Source organism: Paroedura picta, chromosome 4 (assembly GCF_049243985.1).
Source record: "Paroedura picta isolate Pp20150507F chromosome 4, Ppicta_v3.0, whole genome shotgun sequence".
Taxonomy (NCBI): Eukaryota; Metazoa; Chordata; class Lepidosauria; order Squamata; family Gekkonidae; genus Paroedura; species Paroedura picta.
In genome coordinates, this window is record NC_135372.1 from 76,006,338 (window position 1) to 76,028,230 (window position 21,893).

At 41.9% G+C, this 21,893-nt stretch overlaps 1 protein-coding gene and 1 long non-coding RNA gene across 9 annotated transcripts in view; one reads left to right on the forward strand and one right to left on the reverse strand.

The window, feature by feature from the left end:
* PATJ (PATJ crumbs cell polarity complex component) overlaps positions 1 to 21,893 on the reverse strand; it is a 209,433-nt gene that overhangs the window by 105,039 nt on the left and 82,501 nt on the right. For 6 of the 8 annotated variants that reach the window (XM_077333525.1, XM_077333520.1, XM_077333523.1 and 3 more), the window contains exon 27: positions 15,413 to 15,506. In XM_077333525.1, the coding sequence (XP_077189640.1) occupies positions 15,413 to 15,506 (94 nt within the window). The remainder of the gene's footprint in view (positions 1 to 15,412; positions 15,507 to 21,893) is intronic. The other 2 variants (XM_077333524.1, XM_077333521.1) reach the window with 1 other exon arrangement.
* The window catches only part of LOC143835601 (uncharacterized), a 38,483-nt gene continuing 27,608 nt past the window's right edge, over positions 11,019 to 21,893 (forward strand). The window contains exons 1-2 of the long non-coding RNA XR_013230238.1: positions 11,019 to 11,119; positions 16,741 to 16,807. This is a non-coding gene — a long non-coding RNA (uncharacterized LOC143835601). The remainder of the gene's footprint in view (positions 11,120 to 16,740; positions 16,808 to 21,893) is intronic.

Here is a 21,893-nt window from a genome sequence, read left to right on the forward strand (position 1 = left end):
TCTCCTCTCAGTACTCATATTTAAAAATATATGCTTACCTGTTTCATATCGGTTTTTATATTAAAGGAATATATATATTTTAAACCCACAAACTTATTTTTAAATGTCTTACTGTGCAGTTGAGAAAACTGAAATGTAACAGGTTACATATTCAAAAATCTATTTTGATCAATGCCTTTACTTCTAATTCCAGAACAGAATAGGGAGAAAGGGACAGTTTATTAACTTAGGTTAACACAACATGATAGGGAGAATGATTTTACAGTTACTGAGCTGTCAAATAAAAGTAATTTCAGTGACTAATTATAAACAGAAAAAGTGAAAATATAGGACAAACATCTTTTGAAGTATGCATGAAAGACAACATCACTGTAACCTACTTTTTCATCTCTTTCTTCCACAATTAGAAAAAGATGTTGGGGAACATATCAGTTAATATTTAGGAGTCTGAGAAGATTTGCAAAAGCTTAAAAAAATGATTTTCAGCCTGCCTGCTTCTGTAATTTGACATCAGCTCTGTAAAGATGAAATGAGGCAAAATTGCAGCAGGATTGTTTTCAAGGATCTTTGAACAGGGCATGTCCCAATGTTGTGAAGAGACCGGTTCAAAATATTATAGATCAGCTCTCTTCACTTACATAGCATTTCACTTTATGGGAAATGTGAAACACATGAATTAATCTGTATACAAAGATTGCTTTATTTTCTGGATAATATAGAACATGTTTAATGGGTCCTCCTTATTAATTTGTTTATTTCAAAGGTGCTATATTAAGGCTTCTGGACTGGATGTATTATAAATATGTTCAGCTTTAGTTATTGTTATTGTTATTGTTATGTGCGAAGTCGTGTCCGACCCATCGTGACCCCATGGACAATGATCCTCCAGGCCTTCCTGTCCTCTACCATTCCCCGGAGTACGATCAATTAATTGTTGTAAGGTGTGTCCGTTACCAAGTCTTTTGTTCTCCTGGTGAACAACATACAACAATGGAAAATCATAAGCCACAAGAACAACCACTACATACAATAGATCTGCTAGTGGATTGAAAGGAGTGCTGTGGACCAAATAACAGCATTCCTGGAGAAAACTTCAGCCCCTGACTCATTTCAGTCAGGTTTCCGGCCTGGTCATGGGGTAGAGACAGCACTAGTCACCCTGACCTCTGCCTCCAGCTGGATCGAGATGGGTCAGCACTGCTGGTACTATTAGACCAGCGTTTGACACAGTTGATCATGAGCTCTTAGCTCACCGCCTCACCAACACCAGGGTATGGAGGACAGCCCTCAAATGGCTGACCTTCCTCAGGGGTTGTGGACAGAGGGTAGCAATAAGAGAGAGAATATCTAATCATCACCAGCTCATATGTGGAATCCCACAAGGAGCAGTCCTCTCTCCTATCCTATTTAATATCTTCATGCACCCTCTTGCTCAGCTGGTACAGAGGCTTGGGCTGGGTTGCCATCAGTATGCAGATGAAACCCAGCTCTTCCTCCTGATGGATGACTGCCCTGACTCTCCCTCAGAAGCGTTAGCCAGCTGCCTGGAAGCAGTGATGAAATAGCTCAAGCAGAGTCATCTGAAGCTCAACCCTGCAAAAATGGAGGTTCTGTGGCTGGGTAGGAAGGAACCATGTGAGGAAGCCCATCTGCCCACCCTGGACGGTGTGCAGTGACTCACATTGCTAGGAACGTGGGTGTGATCGTGGATGCTTCCCTTACAATGGAAGCCCAGGTCACGAAGGTAACGCAGCTGGCATTTTACCACCTCCACCAAGCCAGGCTACTAGCACCCTACTTGGCCCCAGAAAACCTAGCTACAGTGATCCATATGACGGTCACCTCTGCTATTCGCTCTATGGAGGCCTACCCTTATCCTTGATCCAGAAACTACAACTGGTACAGAATACTGTGGCCAGGATTCTCACTAATAGACATTGGAGATCCCACATCCAGCCTGTACTCCCAACAACTCAGCTGGCATCCAGTTAAATTCCAGATTAGGCTTAAGGTTTTGGTACTTACCTTCAAGGCCATATGCGGTCTGGCCCCAGTATACCCGAGAGACTGCCTCCCTGCCTATACCTCCCAAAAGAGCCCTATGTTCCACTGCCTCCAACTGGCTGGTGATCCCTGGCCTCAAAGAGGCTTCTAGGACCTCAACAAGGGCCAGAGACTTCTCTGTCCTGGCCCCTACCTGGTGGAACAAGCTCGATGAAGAGATCAGGTCTCTGCCCAAACTCCTACAATTTTACAATTTCTGTAAAAAGGAGCTCCTCTACCAGGCATTTGCTTGAGGCCAACCAAGCCAATAACATCTGCTGGTCCCCTTTCAGACACCCTCCTCCATGACTGAATATACCGACTCACTTAAGGATCCCAAAGTTACCGTTTCTGTTAAAATATTGTTCTAATAGATATGTTACTATTGTTATATTGTTATTATGTTCCATAGAATCACAGAATCACAGAATCATAGAGTTGGAAGGACCCATACAGGCCATCTAGTCCAACCTCCTGCTCAATGCAGGATCAACCCTAAGCATCCTAAAGTATCCAAGAAAAGTGTGTGTCCAACCTTTCAAATAGTTAAAGAGGGCTATCATGTCCCCTCTCAACCTCCTTTTCTCCAGGCTGAACATTCCCAAGTCCCTCAACCTATCTTCATAGGGCTTGGTCCCTTGGTCCCAGATCATCTTTGTCGCTCTCCTCTGTACCCTTTCAATTTTATCTACGTCCTTCTTGAAGTGAGGCCTCCAGAACTGCACACAGTACTCCAGGTGTGGTCTGACCAGTGCCGTATACAATGGGACTATGACATCTTGTGATTTTGTTGTGATGCCCCTGTTGATACAGCCCAAAATGGCATTCGCCTTTTTTACCGCTGCATCACACTGCCTGCTCATGTTTAGTTTACAATCCACAAGTACCCCCAAGGTTTCGTTCACACACAGTGTTACCTAGAAGTGTATCCCCCATCCAGTAGGCATGCTTTTCATTTTTCTGACCCAGATGCAGAACTTTACACTTATATTTATTAAATTGCATCTTGTTCTCATTTGCCCATTTTTCCATTGTGTTCAGATCTCGTTGAACTCTGTCTCTATCTTCTGGAGTATTTGCCAGTCCTACCAATTTGGTGTCATCTGCAAACTTGATGAGTACTCCCTCCACCCCCTCATCTAGATCATTAATAAATATGTTAAAAAGTACCGGCCCGAGCACCGAGCCCTGAGGTACCCCGCTACTCACCTCTCTCCAGTCTGATGAAACACCATTGACAACAACTCTTTGAGTGCGGTTCTCTAACCAATTCCCTATCCACTTAACTATCTGAAAATCCAGATTGCAGTCATTCAACTTATCCATCAGAACATCATGAGGAACCTTGTCAAAAGCTTTACTAAAATCTAAGTAAATGACATCAACCGAATTTCCACGATCCAGCAAACCTGTTACTTGGTCAAAAAAGGAAACCAGGTTGGTCTGACAGGACCTGTTGGAGACAAATCCATACTGACTTCCTTGAATCACCAAATTGTCCTCCAGATGTTTGCAGATCGCTCCCTTTAATATTTGCTCCATTATCTTCCCCAAACAGAGGTCAGACTCACTGGTCTGTAGTTTCCCGGGTCATCCTTCCTCCCTTTTTTGAAGATCGGAATAACGTTTGCTCTCTTCCAGTCCTCTGGGACATCTCCAGTCCTTAAAGAGGTCCCAAAGATGATGGACAAGGGCTGTGCAAGTTCTCTGGAAGGTCTTTGAGCACTCTCGGGTGCATTTCATCCGGCCCAGGGGATTTGAACTCATCCAGTGCAGCTGCCTCTCGACAACCTCTCTATCCATGTTAACCTGCCACCCAGACACTATCCTTTGGCTACTGCCATCTATAGATGTGCCTAAACCCTTTGACATGTGGGGAAAAAAACAGATGTAAAATAGGCACTAAGGATTTCTGCTTTCTCTGCATCTTTCGTTAGAGTTTGTCCATCTGCACCCAACAGTGGGCCTATTGCCTCCTTTACTTTACGTTTGCTCCTCACATAACTGAAAAATCTTTTCTTGTTACAATGGGCTTCCCTGGCCAATCTTAGCTCACTCTCAGCTTTGGCCTTTCTGATGATTGATCTACAGTGCCTAGTAACCTGTAGGTACTCTTCTTTAGAGCTCTGTCCTTCCCTCCATTTTCTGAACATATCCCTTTTCTTTCTTAGTTCCTCTGGAAGTTCTCTGTTCATCCAAATAGGCTTCTTAGAGCTCCTGCAGTATCTTTGTCTTTCTGGGATAGTCATTGATTGAGCATGCAATAGCTCCTGTTTGAGTAGCGCCCACCCTTCACATGCTCCCTTTCCCTTCCAGCATTCTCGTCCATGGTATGACACTCATCATGTCTCTGAGTTTATTAAAGTTTGCCCTACGAAAATCCAACATCCGCGTCTGGCTACAAGCTTCCTTGGCTCCCCATCTCAAAAGGAATTCTATGAGAACATGGTCACTTCCCCCTAGGGTCCCCACCTCCTTCACCTCATCCACCAACTCTTGCCTGTTGGTCAGTATTAACAACTCTTGCCTGTTGGTCAGTATTAATCAACCTATGATATTCTATGTAAACTGCCCAAGCCATATGGAAGGGCGGTATAAAAATCCAAACAAACAAACAGTTTTAATTGCAGAAAGAAAAACAACCCTTTGGAGAGGACAACACAATACAATCGCACAGCTCTACTGCAACTACTTTCAGAATCTGTTCATAGCCACTTTTTTATTACAACATGCAATATGGCTGCTAAACCCCTGATGATGGTGGGAGATCTCCCCTATTACAACTGATCTCCAGGTGACAAAGATTGGTTTGCCTGAAGAAAATGGCCACTTGGAAGCGGGATTCTATGGCATCATACCCCACTGAAGTCCTTCCAGGTATTTCTCTTTTTGGAGCTGGCTAGAATCATGCAGAGAAGTGAAAAGAAGCCCTTTTAAAAACACACACACAACAGAATGTGGAAACAATGTCTGCAAACTAGTGTGAAACACAGCAAGAAAAGTGAAAGATTGAGTTTTGGAGTTTTCACACCCTATAAATGCACACCTTGTTTTTAAAAGATTCCAGAAAGAAATCAACACAGCTGTACAAGAATCATAATCTCCTTTAGAGTCTTTCCGCTAACTCTGTTTTTCTGTGAATTCAGCCTGCTCTTTACTAGGTGATAACAGCAGGTATACTACCTCATGGAGAGTTTTCATCAGTAGCGTTCCCAAAGTGGCAAATAAATAAATATTAAATCTTTTATTTATATACCATCCAATCCCTGTTGGCTTGGGGTGGTTAACATTTTAAAATAATACAATCTGTAAAGTGTAATACAAGCTGTAAACCACTCCTGCAGAGCGGTAAAAAAAACCCAGTAGGGGCATTGTGGGCGGAGAAAGGGGCAGGGCGAGTCCGTGATAAAAACTCGGATGGGCTGAGTGTCCGTCCGAGTGTCACTCCGGGGCCAAGTGACCAATCGGGAGCCGCACGCAGCAATTACCGTCCTAGACTCGGAGGTGAGGTGCTTGGGGGAAGAGGCTTCAGCCCTAGGAAAGGAGCAGGGCCACCGCGTCGAAGCCTGGAAGCATTCGCTGGCAGGGGCTCAAGGGAATTGTACTCCATGGACATCTGGAGGGCCGCAGTTTGACTACCCCTGATTTACATCTTGTCCTCTTCAAAGTTTTTAAATTGAAAATATAAGCTACAAGGACTTGGTAATTCTGCAGCCCTTTGTAATACATATTTGACGGTTATTTGTAATCATCTTTTGGGATTTGAATACAGACATTTCATTATCAAAACAAGGATCATAATCAAACATATCTAATCCCTGGAATCCACTGACACATGGTCAAGGAAGATAATTGCACAACTCTCTCCAACTCACCCACATGAAGAAGAAGAGTTGGTTCTTATATGCTGCTTTTCCCTACCTGAAGGAGGCTCAAAGTGGCTTACAGTCGCCTTCCCATTCCTCTCTCCATAACAGACACCCTGTGGGGTGGGTGAGGCTGAGAGAGTGCTGATATAACTGCCCGGTCAGAACAGTTTTATCAGTGCCGTGGCGAGCCCAAGGTCACCCAGTTGGTTGCATGTGGGGGAGCACAGAATCGAACCCGGCATGCCAGATTAGAAGTCTGTACTCCTAACCACTACACCAAACTGGCTATACCAAACTGATTTCACTACCAGCAGAGAATATGCATATCACACTGCAAAGCATTAAAGATATCATTATGGTAACTAGGTTCCATTTTGTAACTGTAATTTCACATATTTTACCTGGCAGGCATTACCATGAGTTCAAAACTCTTCTATGTATGCAGGAATCCCTCCACCGCACACCGTAAAAAAGACAAAAGTGCACTGATAATTTCTTCTTCTTTTTTTTTTGTCATTCTCTCAGGACTCCATCAGTGAATTTTGGAATTGGTTGAACTACATGTGTTATGTATGGATGCATCTGTCACAAATATATTTACTTCAGTTATTTCCCCTTCTTTCTCTCTAACATTAAATGAAGACTCACAGTGGCATACATCATTCTACTCACAACAACTCTACGGGGTAGATTAGACTGAGCAGATGCAACTGGCCAAAGGTTATGCAGCAAGCTTCCATTGTAGAATAGGGATTCAAACCTAGGCCTCCCAAGATCCTATTCTAACCACTACACTATGCTGGCTCACATAGATGAGCTAGTATATAGAGGATATATATGGACACATGACCATAACATTAAGTCAGCATTCCTTGCAATTACAACACGGAACACCATATTTCAAGGAGGCTTTGGCTGCCTTGTGTATATGTTAAGCATTCTCTATAACAGTGGTCTCCAACCTTTTTATCACCGGGGACCAGTCAACGCTTGACAATTTTACTGAGGCCCGAGGGGGGGGGGTAGACTTTTGCCAAGGGATGTTGCCGCTGCGCCCTGAGCCCCTGCTCCACTTGCTTTCCCGCTGGCGTCCCTGACTTCCCACCACCAACTGGGGGCGCTGCCAGCAGCAGCTGCGCAGTGCCACACCAAGGGGGAGCCCCAGCACCAAAGGTGAGCCGGTGTCACAGGGTAGCCCCTGAGGCAGCAGCCGAGGAGGAGGATGAGGAGGAGCCACGGCCCGGTACCGACTGATCCACGGCCCGGTACTGGTCCCCGGACCAGGGGTTGGGGATCACTGCTCTATAACACTAAGGCAAAAATAATAAAACTTATTACCGAAAACAAAAAACTCAACCTAATATGATGATGATGCAAAAGCCGTACACTACATATAACTCACGCTAGGAACTGTCAATGATTTTTTGTTCTGAACCAATATATAACTAATGCATACACAAAAACATTAATCCTGTAATTTACAGACAGCATTCTGGATTGGATAAGAGCACTCGGAGAATGCATCTGTTAAGAACATATTGAGTTTTCCTTCCTAGAATAGATTATTTACACCTCATGTTCCCAGGAGTCACAGACTTAAAAGCAATGACACAGTGAAGATGCATTTTAGACACTGAAAACTAATAAGTAAGCAGTGTGGTGGTGTTTAGAATGTTACAACTTTGCTGGTTGGTTAGATCAGATGTTTTTGACATTCTTTCTTTACAATAGACAGTCATGTTATTTCTAAAGGTACTGCTAAAGATGCTATTTGAAAATGTATATTCAGTTCCTATAAAAACCATTCAAGAGCAGCCTGCATTAATGGTATACTATCATTTACCCTCTCCCTAGCAAATGCCCACGCACCCTCTCTCCCAACCTGTTATGTCATATCTAATTGCAAGTCACTGCAGTGATGCTAAATGTTTCTCTGTGATAAAGTGCCAGCTTCACTAAAAAAAAAAATCCTTCTGTGCAATACTACAAAGGCATTTCTCTATGCAGAGCACAAAGTGGATGCTACAGAACCATGGTTTGTGAAGTTGCACACTTGCGATATTTGACAAAGATCTGTAGTAAAAAAGAGGGATACATCAATGCATATTTTACAGCATTAAACCTAAGATTTCTGGACACACATCTCTCTCACACACACATAAACCTTCTCCTGTTCTAAATACTTGGACCCCAGTTGTTACATTAACATAGATAGCAAAAAGATAAGCAGGAAAAAAGCAAATCACACCTCACAGCAGTGCTGTAACATTATATCACACTTTGCAGAAAATAGCATGCTTGTTTACTCACATTCTGTTGCTTCATGCAATAAAAAAATGCTGAACATTGAGATTTCAACAACAGCTCTGTATTGTAGTCTAAACATTTACCTAGCAGAGACTTAATAGGCAAAACATAAAAGAAAAACCATCTGTTATCACATTTTAGTGATGTTTGGGTTAAGAATTTTAAAAAGTTGGGTCATCTTCAGCAATTACCACAGAATTCTGAGTGCTGAGACACCCTATCAATACACTGCCAGTTTCACCAGCTAGTTCAAATAATCACCTCAATTTAGCCCATGCACTTGTATAAAGCTAGTAAAAGTCATATCTTTATACACTTAGAAAATGCAAAACAAAAATATTATACTATGATTGTTATTCATGTTTTCCTCCTTAGTAGTTGTTAATGAAATGGTGAAAATGAGTGGCTAGAAGTGAGTACAATATATGTAGACAGAGACGGGAATACGTACCTGGGAAACCCCCTTGTACCATTGCTGTATCAGTATGCACTTCAAGGTATCTGCATTCCTGACAAACATTCAAATGCTGTGAGCGGCTCCAATCCTCATCACACACACACTCAGATACAGAGCAGCGCAGTGCTCCTCTTTCTTCTGACGACCTTGGGCCTGTCTCAAAGAATCCCCTTCTCTTTAAGGGCAAGCTGTCCGTTCTCTTTCTATTAATGTGTGTGATCAATTACACTTCATTTCAGGCTTGCCCACCAGCGAACAGTTACATCTGGCAGCAGAACTGCTAGCACAACTATGCAGGGAAAAGCAAATCCCTGGTTTCCCACATCTGACCCACTGACGTTCGACTGCTGCTGCTGCTGCTACTGCTCGTGCTGCTGCTACTGTGTTGTTGCACTGTCAGAGATCACTAATATTCGAATGGCAATGCCGTCCCAAAATGTACATCAACTGAACACAATACTGTATCTTTCTTCCTCAGCCAGCTACTGCCACTATTAAACGGTCCTCTCTTAATTGCAGAGAAATGGTTTATAACATCCAGTCATATATATTTATAGAGACATTTTCTAGTTCAAATCATCAGTGAATGTCTGTCAGCCTAGCAGACTTGCTCAAGTATTACCTTTCAGCAATCACATTAACTGGGATGTAACACAACATTTATACCCTTGAAACACAAACTATCCTCTCTAATATTCAGGTCTAAATCCTGATAATTACTGGCATGTTATTAAAGAGAAATTATGAAAATCTAACCTTTCAAGCATCTAAAATTGCTTCTTTTTTAGCAATTACAAATCACTATTACAAAGCCTAAGGGGAAGTGGAAATTGCCAAACTCAATAGTTTTTTCTAAATGATCATTTTTCTTTCTTCCCTAAAAAGCATCTTCCATGCAATCTTTCTGATATCCATGGACACGTGCATAGCCACAGATACACCATCTGCCCAGCACATTAACAGGGAATGAGCCTAAGAGCACCATCAATTTGAAACAGTGCTTTCAGAAGGCATGCTCAGAGTTGTAGCTCTACACCAACACTGGGGAAGATTGTGTGTGCAAATATCACACACACAAACATAAACTCCCACACACCCACACATCAGTATGAGGACTTGTGAAGTAGGAAAGAAATATACTGCAGCTTCCTTTTTCATTTTAAGTGTAAGCAGAAGAAACACAAACATTGTTATTAATTCAAAGAAAAAAAAAAGGAACTGCATAAAATAAGGATTCAACAATTAGGCATTTTAATAACTTTAAATCATGATAAAACATTTACCACAAGTTTTGAATGAGTGTTCAGTACAGTTATGTATCTGAACACAGCAACAGAAGTATACCAGTATTCCGATACTAACAAATAAACAAGTTTCTCATTGCTTTGAACAGTGGAGGTTTTCTGTCTACATTTTAAAGCCTGTTATATATGTGTGTCTAGATTCAAGTCAGGAATATTTAAGGAAATGACAATGTGCTTTATGTTTTGAGATCAATAATACAATTTGGAATTTCTTGTTATCTTTTCCCATTGATAGCTTAAAAGCGAATGATATCCTGCAGGGCCCATGTTCAGCCTCTGTTGAAACAACTTCATTGGTTACCAATTTGCTTCTAGATCAGGTTCAGTGTATTGTTTTTGACCTTTAAGGCTTTATATTTACCTATCTACAGGCCCGCCTACCTCCTTATGCCCCCAACAGAGCACTCTGTTTTGTGGGTATGAATCTGCTGAGGGTCCTGGAGCCCCAGGAGGTATGCCTGGCCTCAACCAGGGCCAGAACCTTTTCAGTCCTCACCCCTTCCTGGTTGTGCTGCCCTAGCTGGGTGTACCCAGGGGCAGTCCAGGTAGCTATACTCTTGGCTGGTAAGCCAAGCCCAAATTGTAAAGTGAGTAGCTGAGTCAGTCTGGGTCTGAGCACTAGCTATGGCAACCGTAGTCCAAGGAAAAGCTGAGGGGGAAGTTGAGAAGCAAGCCGAATTCAGGAATCAGGGAGGCAGAGTCCAAAGCCAGACAAAGTCTAAATACCAAAGTCATAGTCTAAGAAGCTATAGCAGAAGTCAGGAAAACAGAGACCAGTCAAGCAGAGCTTTGCTGAAGCAGGGGCGGATCAAGAACTGGAGTCGAGGAGACGGGTGACTGAGGCGATGCTGGCACAGAGGGCATGGTGTCCACCTGTCTGGGACCTGGCTGTGCATCCCTGTCAGAATTTTGATTGTCCAGCAGCGTCTTACCGCTCTGCCCTGTCTCTTTCTCATCCTCATGCTCAGAGAGCAGTGGTGGCAGAGCTCCTGGCGCAGACACAGTCATGGTCTCCAGCGGCGTGTGCATGACACCGGTGGAATGAGCCCCCAGATGAGCTGCGGTCCTTGATAGGACTCTCTGAGTTCCGCAGAGCCTGCAAGATGAAGCTCTTCCACCAGGCATCTGGTTGAGACCGGGTAGGGATTCCAGGGTATGAGATTGGGTCCCTCCCCCTTGGTTCCTGTGCACGGTGCTAGACTGAGCCAGGAACCGTTGGATGATTTGCCCCCAGGTGTTATTCCATTCTTAACTGCCAATCATAGATTGTCATCTGGACCAATTCCAATGGCCCAAAGTGTAGGGACAAGTTTTTAATTTTTAATTGTATATTGCCAGATTATTATTATTATTATTATTATATATATATATATATATAATGTTGGGATTGTTTTTAGGATTATAATTGATATTATGTGGTTTTATTGGATATTTTAAAATATTATTTTTGTGAACTGCCACGAGCCAGGAATAAATAAATATTTAAAAGCTTGACCACTGTCACGTCTCTTCAGTTAGACTGGCAAGCAAGTACTAAGGCATCAGTAATCAACACGGCTACTCTAATAAACCCCATGCTGACTTTATTCATTTGTGGTGGAAATCTATTAGAGCAATTAAATATTGGAGGCTGATATTTATAATGCTCTTGAAAGGAACTGGACATAATATTTATTTATTTGTCTTCTATATTGCTCTATCCAGTAAGCTGGCTTACGGCGGTGTACAATTGAAAATGCACCAGAATTATTCTAGTTAAACTATGCAGCCTCTGTTCCAAAGAAGCTTCATGTGACAACATGGTATAACAGTCACTAGATTAAACTTAGCTGAGGTATGGAAGCAGAAGGAAATATGAAAGCGAATACTTTTTAAAGATAATGTTAACTTTTTATTTATATTTACAGCTTATCTCTTAAAGAACTAAGACTTTTTAGAATTAACTCAACATGGCAAGGAGTTTTAAGTCAAATAGAGCAAATAATATGAAGATTATAGCTTTTATTATTTTTTATCCTTTGGTTTGTATAAATAATAAACTTGCTTATATTTGTAGTTTGCTTTCATACAATAAAAAATAAGAGTTAAGGAACAGCAAAAACTCAAACACCAATCTCCTAGCCAACTTATTTTTCCTTCTGTGCATCTTGAACGGCCACACTTACTGGTGACTGCAGTGACATCTGTTGGAGAGGCAGTGTTTGACTTCAGGTTCCTCTTCACCTTATGACAGCAGTGTACATCCCTGTTTTTGTAACAATCAATTTGCTTTCTTTTTTCTGCCATTTTCTGCCACTTCTCCGACCTCCCCACCACACTCTCTGCAGTAACTTCATGGGGTTGTCAATATGAGTCAAATACTAAAGCTACAACATGCCCATTCATGTAACGATTTAACTTATTATTATACAGATTTTTAATTATATTTACACAGAAAAATGTCCAACTTTTTTTCTGCAGTAGTAAGCATGCCTCAGAAACAGCATAATCATTATTAATAACAATAGGATGGATCATAAGGTTTTTTTGGTCTGTACAAGCCATGGTGGAGAATTTCCTGCTTGTCCTCTCCCAGGGCAGATCCCTTGTTGCACTCTAGACAGTTCCCAAGCTCCAGGAGCTCCATATGAGGGATCATAGAAGGCTTAAGGGAGTTGTTTTGCTCATGGTGCTTCAAATACAATTCAATAAGTCTATCCAGCTAGTTCAAGGCACTTTCTTGAACACATCAAGACACTACAGTCTGAGAGATGGAGATTGGCCTGAGTTCTCCAAGTCAGCCTTGAACCGGATAAGCGATTTGAATTTAAGCCATCTCTATGAAAGCTCTGCCCATGAGGCTGGGAGTTCAATCCCAGCAGCCGGTTCAAGGTTGACTCAGTCTTCCATCCTTCCGAGGTCGGTAAAATGAGTACCCAGCTTGCTGGGGGGGGGGGTAAATGGTAATGACTGGGGAAAGCACTGGCAAACCACCCCGTATTGAGTCTGCCATGAAAACGCTAGAGGGCGTCACCCCAAGGGTCAGACATGACCCGGTGCTTGCACAGGGGATACCTTTACCTTTACTTTATGTTCAACACTGTAACTACTACATTACAGTATTGCTCATACAAGTGCAATCCCAGGCAAAGAGTGGCCTGAGGACAGTAGCCTTAGTACTGACCCTCTTTGCCTTGGATTGCATTTGTATGAGCGATACTGTAAAGTAGTCTTCAGTGGCCTTAAAAAGCTAAAGGTAAAGGTCTGCTGCCTTACCACTCTGCGCCACAAGAGGCTCTTCAGTGGCCTTAGAAGTGTATAAATCTGCTCAGGACTGCAATATAAGGCTGGTTTTAAAATTAACCCATGGTTGTTGCAGCAACCGACAGAGGAGCTTGTTTCCTCCAAAACTATGTGTGCACTTCAAGTTTGCAAAAGGTCCAGAACTATAATGGCAAGGAAATGTTAATGAGAAGCCGGGACAAATCATGTGGTAATTCCTGACATTCTTTAAAACAACATTCACTTCAGGCTTGCTCACGGACCTAAGCAAAAAGATGACTCTCAGCATAGGGGTATGCATATTTCTCTCATTCCACTGCAATTTTGAAGTGAATGAAGAATTATGAATTATATCACTCTAACCATTTTTGCTAAATGAAACCACACCAGAGTGTAAAAACAGTTTGTGTATCTGTGGTTTGAAGCTAGATGGTTTATCATGATTCAAATGGAGAAAATCCAATAAAGCAAAGAAAATATTTATATATCAAGTGATTAAAATGTGGAATTTACTGCCAGAGGATGTAGTGCTGGCTTCAGAGATAGATGGCCTTGAAGACAAAGAAGAGTTGGTTCTTATATGCTGCCTTTGTCTACCAGTCTCAAAATGGCTTACAATTGCTGTCCCTTTCCTCTCCCAACAACAGACACCCTGCGAGGTAGGTGAGGCTGAGAGTGCCCTGATATTACTGCAGCTTTATCAGTGTTGTGGTGAGTCCAAGGTCACCCAGCTGACTGCATGTGAGGGAGCAGGGAATCAAACCCTGCTTGCCAGATTAGAAGTCTGTGTTCCTAACCGTTACACCAACCTGGCACTATACCAACGGACAGATTTGTGAGGGATGACTAAAGGGAATTTGTGCCTTTATATTTTATATTTACATTTTATATTTATTATATTTATATACCGCCCTCCCTGAAGGCTCAGAGCAGTTTACAGGAAACAGGAAAAAGATACAGATAACTTATGATAACAGGTGATTACCGCAATAACATTATAACAACAATAAAATTAACATGATAACAATAATAACATTAGAGAATGGAACTGCAAAAGAGCCTCAGCGCAACTCTTACTGGGACCCAGTGGGTTAGGCAGATTAGTAGCAGTCGTAGTAGTGGGGGGGAGGGGTTGGGGGCCAATTGAAAGCGATGGTTTGGGTTGACCTCAACCAAATGCCTAGCGGAGGAGCTCCCTTTTGCAGGCCCTGTGGAACTGTTTTGGTTAGACGCAGTAATCGTCTGAATACAAGTGGAAGGAGGCAACAGCAAGGCCCATTATGCACGGCCGCCAAAATGGCGATTTCGGGTCACATGGAAAACGCGGAGGGGGAAGACGCGACGCATACCGGTTATACACGGGGCGGGGCGCGACGGCGGCAAAACCCAGAGTAACCGATTATGCACGCGCTGATCCGGGCACCGCTTCTGGTTGCGTCCCGCTCACCCGGAAGCTGCGCTTTCTTCCGCGTTTCACTGACGCGGCTTTTTCGGCGGCATGCACCGAAGCTGCAGCCGGTTGCAGCCGGCTCCGTGCGTTATCCGTGATTTTAGTCGCCGCCTTTCCACCCCGAATGTGCGCTAAAACCCCCGTGCATAATGGGTCCAAGAGAAGACCATGGCCTCTATGCCCTGTTGCTGGCTCTGTACTGTTACTGGTTGACCACTGTGTGAAACAGCATGCTGGACTAGATGAACCATTGGTCTGATATAGCAGGGTTCTTCTAATGTTCTTATGAATATGCATCATTCAGATGCAACAACAAAAAAGTGGCATGATTCAGAAGTAAGAGCTAAACCATTGTTTTTTGGCATTATGTAAACAAACCTTTGAAAAATATGTAACATGCGATTCTTCTCCAGAAGTGTACACTGAAATATCAGTATACAGATATACCACCTATTTTTATTTGCCCTAAAAATGTTTTCTTTACTGTTTGGAAGAGATTTTTTTACAATGCTGTCCACCATTAGTTTTAAGAAACTGAGTTTTAATACATTTTGTGAAAATTAACAATCCTGTCAGAAACTGAGATCTCGCAGCACTTTGAAATGTTTAAATCATAGTCTTATAAATATGGCTTTTACTGTTGCTTGCTACTTTATAGCAGGACCACAGATGAAGAGCAATCCTTAACATAACAGTATTAGTAAAATATGGCATCATTTACCCTCTGTATAAAAGTCTTCTTCTTCTTCCTCTGTCTCCTCAGAGTTGCACTTTTTTGGTTCTTTGTAAGGAGGTGGCGGTGCTACACTTTTCTTCTTTTTTAAAAAGAGAAGAAAACAGGATACATAAGACTTCAGAATTGTTTTCCACTGCTTGACACAAAAAAGCCTTCAGTAATATAAGCATATTTTGATTTATGTGCTGCTCCCAAATGAAGGTTCATGTTTAGTAAGGTTTCTGATTTCTTTAAAAAATGCCCCAAAATGTTTTTTTTTACTAGAAAATGGCTGCTTGAGAAACAGAATACTAACTGCAAGGCTCATAACTGACAACACAAATGAGAATATCTTGTTTGACAGGAACCTCAATCTGTTTTTCTTTATATAACTCTATTTTCTACACAATTTACAAAAAGAACACTGAACATGTTAAAACTGCATAAACATTATGCAGACTTTAGGTATAGTTTTTTAAAGTACATTTATTATAACATAGAATAAAATTTTATTACCTCACAAAGATAAAGACATTTGCGATAATGATGCATATAGTGGTGCATATTCAACCTGAAGAGTTCTACAGCAAGCCTCATCCAAGCATCTGTTTCTCTGGCTCAGAGTAACTGAATCATTCTTTAGCTGCACAGTTTTACTACATTATGCTCAATTGCATCTCATGTATTCACAGCGCTATTAGCAAGATGCACTTTAGCAAACAAATACTGAGACCGGATGCCAAGTCATCAACAAAAATGGTCAGAAAATCCTTTTTTTGCAGTGCAGAGTTATTACCAAGGGTCCAAATGTCATGATAGGAGGATATTTCTCCAAATGCATATTGGAAGAGCAAAACATGTATTATAATTTTAAAAATTTTACACTTCAACTATTTTACATAATTCCTATCAGCAACATGAGAGGTATTGATAAAATAAGCAGCAACGTATCTGTCACTGTGATCCAACATGATTGAACTTTCATAAAATAAATGTATATCCAGTTCATAACAAAAATAAAATGAATAAAACATGTAAATATCTATGATAAATTTCATAATAAAATTGCACCAAGATTGCACAGAAGCAGCACAGAGAACCTCAGGAGTAGAAGCCAACAGGTCATCTGGAGAAATGGCTTCCATAATGAAGGCTAATTCATTAATTTATTAATTAATTAATTAGTGATGTTAGGCTGAATTCACTTACTTTTGGCCCTTATTCAAATACCATTTGCAAAGGCATAGTAAAGATCGTCCATGTTGATTCGATAAAATGTAATTTTAATATACACTGAATTGTTTTGATCATATTTTTTTCCTTCCATTTTCAAGGAATTCAGGGTGATGGACATAGGACTCCTGTCCTTCAGTTTATTGTCACAAGAAGCCCATAACATAGGTAAGGTTAAGAATCTTTGACAATTGTCTATGGAGGCCCAAGTCATAGTGGTAGTCCACTCAGCATTCTTTCATCTCCACCAGGTGCAGTTACTAGTGCCCTATCTGTCTTTGGATCACATGGCCACAGTGATTAATGCAACCATCACCTCCAGACTAGACTTCTGTAACTCGCTCTACATAGACTTGCCCTTGCCCCAGAAATTGCAGCTGGTACAAATGGCAGCTGCTAGGCTCCTCAAGGGTACATCTTGGAACCCACATCCAGCCTGTTCTGAGACAGCTGCATTGGCTGCCAGTTGAGGGACAGCTTACCTGCTTATGCCACCCATAGAGTACTTTGAACTGTGGGTGCCAACGTACTGGAGATCCCTGACCCAATGGAAGTTCACCTGGCTTCAACCCAGGCCAGGGCCTTTTTGGTACTGGCCCTGATCTGGTGGAATGAGCTCCCAGGAGACCTGAGTGCCCTGACAGAGCTCTCGCAGTTTCACAGGGCCTGCAAGAGGGAGCTTTTCCACCAGGTCTGTGGTTGAAGCCAGGGTTGTTAAGATCTGGGCTCCCTCCTTCTGACAAAGTAAGATCTGGCTACTCCCTATTAACCCCCCCCCCCAAGGTGTCTTTGCATTCCCTGTGAGTGGGGCTGGAATTGGGTTTTTAGCTGTTGCCAATTTTGGGGGTTTTGCTGTTTTTTCTTTTGTTCTTTTAGGGGGATTTTATTGTGGAGTTTAATCTATTGTTAGCCATTGCGAGTTGGTTTGGGAGTGGCATAAATTGGTATAAATTAAATTATAAATAAAATAAATAATTTCTACCAGGGAACTTAATGGCTGAATGTGGATTCTGTGGTAATACTGTATTTTGAATTCTGTTTTTAATAGTCCAAATGCAGTGCTCTTGAAATGTTTTCCCCCAGTGAGTTGGGAAGTAAGTTAACTCTCTTCCTGTCTAAGTTTCTCCTGGCTTACGGTTTGACTGGATCAGTATTTCAGTCAGTATTAACAACTATAGTTGAGCCTGGCCAGAAAACTAGTCCATCACATATTCTACAACATATATGCACTTGAAGTATGGTATGTACTATAAGTAATGTAAGGATAATACCATGATTATACAGTTGTCTGGATATGCTTCTCCTAATCGTACATTTGTTAATTTATGGAACTGTATCCAATAGCATTAATTCACAAATTTTAGAACTTTCTTCCTTGGTATCCTCCCTTAAGAGATATTTAAAGCCTTGGGTATACTGTACTTAAAAAGCTAAAGGTATCCCCTGTGCAAGCACCAGGTCAGGTCTGACCCTTGGGGTGACGCCCTCTAGCATTTTTATGGCAGACTCAATATGGGGTGGTTTGCCAGTGCCTTCCCCAGTCATTACCCTTTTACCCCCCAGCAAGCTGGGTACTCATTTTACCGGCCTTAGAAAAATGGAAGGCTGAGTCAATCTTGAGCCGGCTGCTGGGATTGAACTCCCAGCCTCATGGGCAGACAGCTTCAGACAGCATTTCTTCTGCTTTACCACCCTGCGCCACAAGAGGCTCAATATACTGTACTTACAAGGGGGCAATAAGAATACACACTTTAAAACCCGAAGTGTTTGTGCGTGGAAGGACTATGACTAGCTTACACAAATATTTACAGTGCTAGCATGGGTACTAGTGGATGAGGTACCTAGCTTGCTGAGAGAAAGTTATTGACTTAACTGATACAATCTAATATTTCAGCCAAGCAGATTTCTCTGGAAAGAGAGGATGACAGCCAACTCCAAGTTTACAATTAAGGTCATAAAATTATCTCCCTCATTACAGTCAGACTCTTCAGTTCTTTTTTGAACTGAAAACTAAAGGAGCATGAAGAGATGTTCTTATAATGATCCACTCCCTGCTTTCTTTGACCAAGAGAATATGATATGTGATTACGGAGTCTGCATGTGTGAGAGGAGGCTTGCCCACTTGAACAATTTCCTCCTATCATATAGAGTAGTTTTCACACAAACATTTTTCCTTCCTGACTATTAGTAGTCTGAGGTTCTGAAAGAGGCAACCGTGTGTGTGTGTGTGTGTGTGTGTGTGTGTGTTAGCAGCCAAATAAACCCCTCTTCTGTTCTGCTTGCTTACCAACTCTAACCCTGTCCATTTTAGTCTAAGAATGGATGAATAGCCAGCAGCTTTGGGAAGACTCTTTGGTTACAGGCTGAGATTCTTTTAAATAAGAAAAAAAAACACCCTTTATTCAATTATACACAGTTCTTATTTCTAGAAGCATAGAAAACTCTTCAAACAATAGCAGAAATGTTACAGAAACAAATAAAAAACAAATAAAACAAAACAGAAGCTAACTATATTGTATAGATCAGTGGTCCCCAACCTTTTTATCACTGGGAACCGGTCAGCGCTTGACAATGCTATCCATTGCTCAGTTAAATGTTGAATAAAGTTGTGGCCTGTTTAAAGCCAAATAAAAGAAATGTGTGCTCTGTGTCTCTTCCCCTGCAAGGCAAATTAAAACACGAGGCTATTAGCTTTGATGTCTAGCTATACTGCCCGGCCAACCGCTCCACCCGCCTGCTGGTGGTGTCAAAGAAGCTCCCGAGGCGGAGAGGCAGCACAGGCTGCAAGGTGGTTGCGGAGGCAAAGAGGCGGCGCAGGCAGTGCAGGCGGTGGCTCAAAGGAGGCGAGGCAGTGGTGAGGCGGTGGTGGAGCCTCCAACGCAGCAGGGGGAGCATGCGAGGTGGCGAGGCCGTGGTGGCGAGGGGCTTCTGGAGGCTGCAATGTGGCTGCAGCAGCAACACCAAGGAGCGCCAACCCCAAGGCCTCTGTGTGCTCACCCCTGCACCTTGGCCATGGAAGGTGAGAGAGGGGCTGAGACCCTGCTCCGCTTGCTTTCCTGCCAGTGTCCCTGACTTCCCACCACCTGCTGGGGTGCTGCCAGCAGCAGCTGCAGAGTGCCATGCTGAGGGGGAGCCCCAGCCATGGCGGCTGCCGGAGAGCTCCAAAGCTGAGCTGGCGGCAGAGTGGCAGGGCAGCCCTTGAGGCAGCAGCCAGGGAGGAGGACGAGGAGGAGCCGACTAATACCAATGGACCGGTACTGGTCTCCAGGGGTTGGGGACCGCTGGTATAGATCACTGTTTTTTCTTTGGCATTCTGGCCATGGAATAGACACAAGCAAAACTGGAACTTTTAAAAACAAGCTAGTCAACGGACTCAATTTCTTCCCTTTCCCAGTTCTTAGCTTCACAGAGCACATTAAAAACCTCTTTTCATCCCACCTGGAAGGACTCCTTGTTGACGTATCCTGAAACTGGCCTGTACCTTTCCTCTATCATAATAAGGCATATGTCTTGATCATTATGGCCTATCAAAACAGTGATCTACTTTACTATTTCTGCCAGATGATCAAATGGACATCTTCATCCTGCCTATTTGTCTCCATAGAGGTGTTTATTGCTCTGTTCCCCGGAAAAAAAGAGTGACATATCTGAGCTCCAGTGCCTCTTATACATTAATCAAAGTATTCTGCATTTCCTAGTCATAACAGTTCTAAACAATTGTTTCTTGAGGCTTGCTGTAAAAGTTTGAGAACACATAAATCAGCTGTTGGTCAGATAAGTTAGATAAGAACTCTACTTTCCAATAGTTTTCATGTTTAATTTAAAAACTAAGTCCAACAAAGAGCTTTAGACTAAGTCCATGTAAGGTTCAATATTTTTGATGTTTTCCTTCCCAAATAGCAGGTCCAAGTAATAAATGAAAGTAATTGAGCACCACATTTGAAAAAAATGTAATCTGAACAGGATGAATTGAATGGGTTGATTCTCTATAAATTGGTTCAGCTGTATTTACAGCCTGGACATTCAAAAAATGTATTAATTATTTTTTTAAAATGTACTAATTATATTTGGGAATTAGTTGTAGAGCTGACTGCAGATTTAATCACTGCTATGTCCATTGAAAGACTCCAAGGTAGCAGTTGCTTACTTCACCTATGACCCTGAAAAATATAGCCCTATATAGAACTAAATGGACCCAATATTCAGTTCAGCATAAGCAACTTTATTTAATCAATATTTGATTTTTCTTTTACATGCTTTTCCATTTATTTTACATTTTATCAATGGGACACTTTTGCTGATCTCTAATATTATGCCAGCTCTAGAAATATATTCCATAGCCTTTGATTACATCCGAAGTACCCACATCTACTATTAATACTCTAAGTGATGAAGATAAAAGTTTATTGCTGATAGAAAGGGAAAAAAACCATTAGCAAAACAACCACATTTTGTTCATGTTATGAACAGCCAGGAATAATGCATAATTTAACAGTACAGCTTATACCCAGAGGCTTGCGTAAGACAGTTTTTAACTTCATTTCTGAAAAAAAAATTCTGCTTGAATATGATCTTCACAATAAAATTGCTTTTTAAAGTAGTTAACTAGGGAATGCCAAAATGTAGGAAATGTTGTATTACTATATAGTAATGAATTTGATGTATGGAGTAGAAAATTATCTGCAGTAATGGGAAACTTTTTAGTGGTCAAACAGAGAACAATATGCAACCCTCCATACTTCATATAGCAGAGGCAAGAGCAGCATCTACATGCATCTGTTATTTACTCCAGTATCACATTATAAACATACATGTTTGAATTCTCCCTAGCAAGCATTCTCAGCTGCCAGTCTCAGACTTTATTTATTTATTGTATTTATATACTGCCTTCCCTTAGGTTCAGGGCGGTTTACATAAAACATAGGAAATAGTTTTCTATAACAACAATAATATTAACATTAATAAGTTTAACCGGGGAACTGGTGCAAACAGGTCCAGGGCAAGAATGCATGGATAGATTTCTGTGGAAGAGAGATCAGGGGCCCTGCAGATGTTGCTGGTTTCACTCAGTCTCAAACAAATGCCTGGAGGAAGAGCTCCCTTTTGCAGGCCCTGCAGCAGTGTTTGAGCTCCATCAGGGCCCTGATCTCCTCCAGGAGCTAACTCTACCAGGTGGGAGCCAGGACAGAGAAGGCTGGCCCTGGTTAAGACTAGGCCTTGGTTGAGACTGCTCTATTATGCCCATCGGACAAGT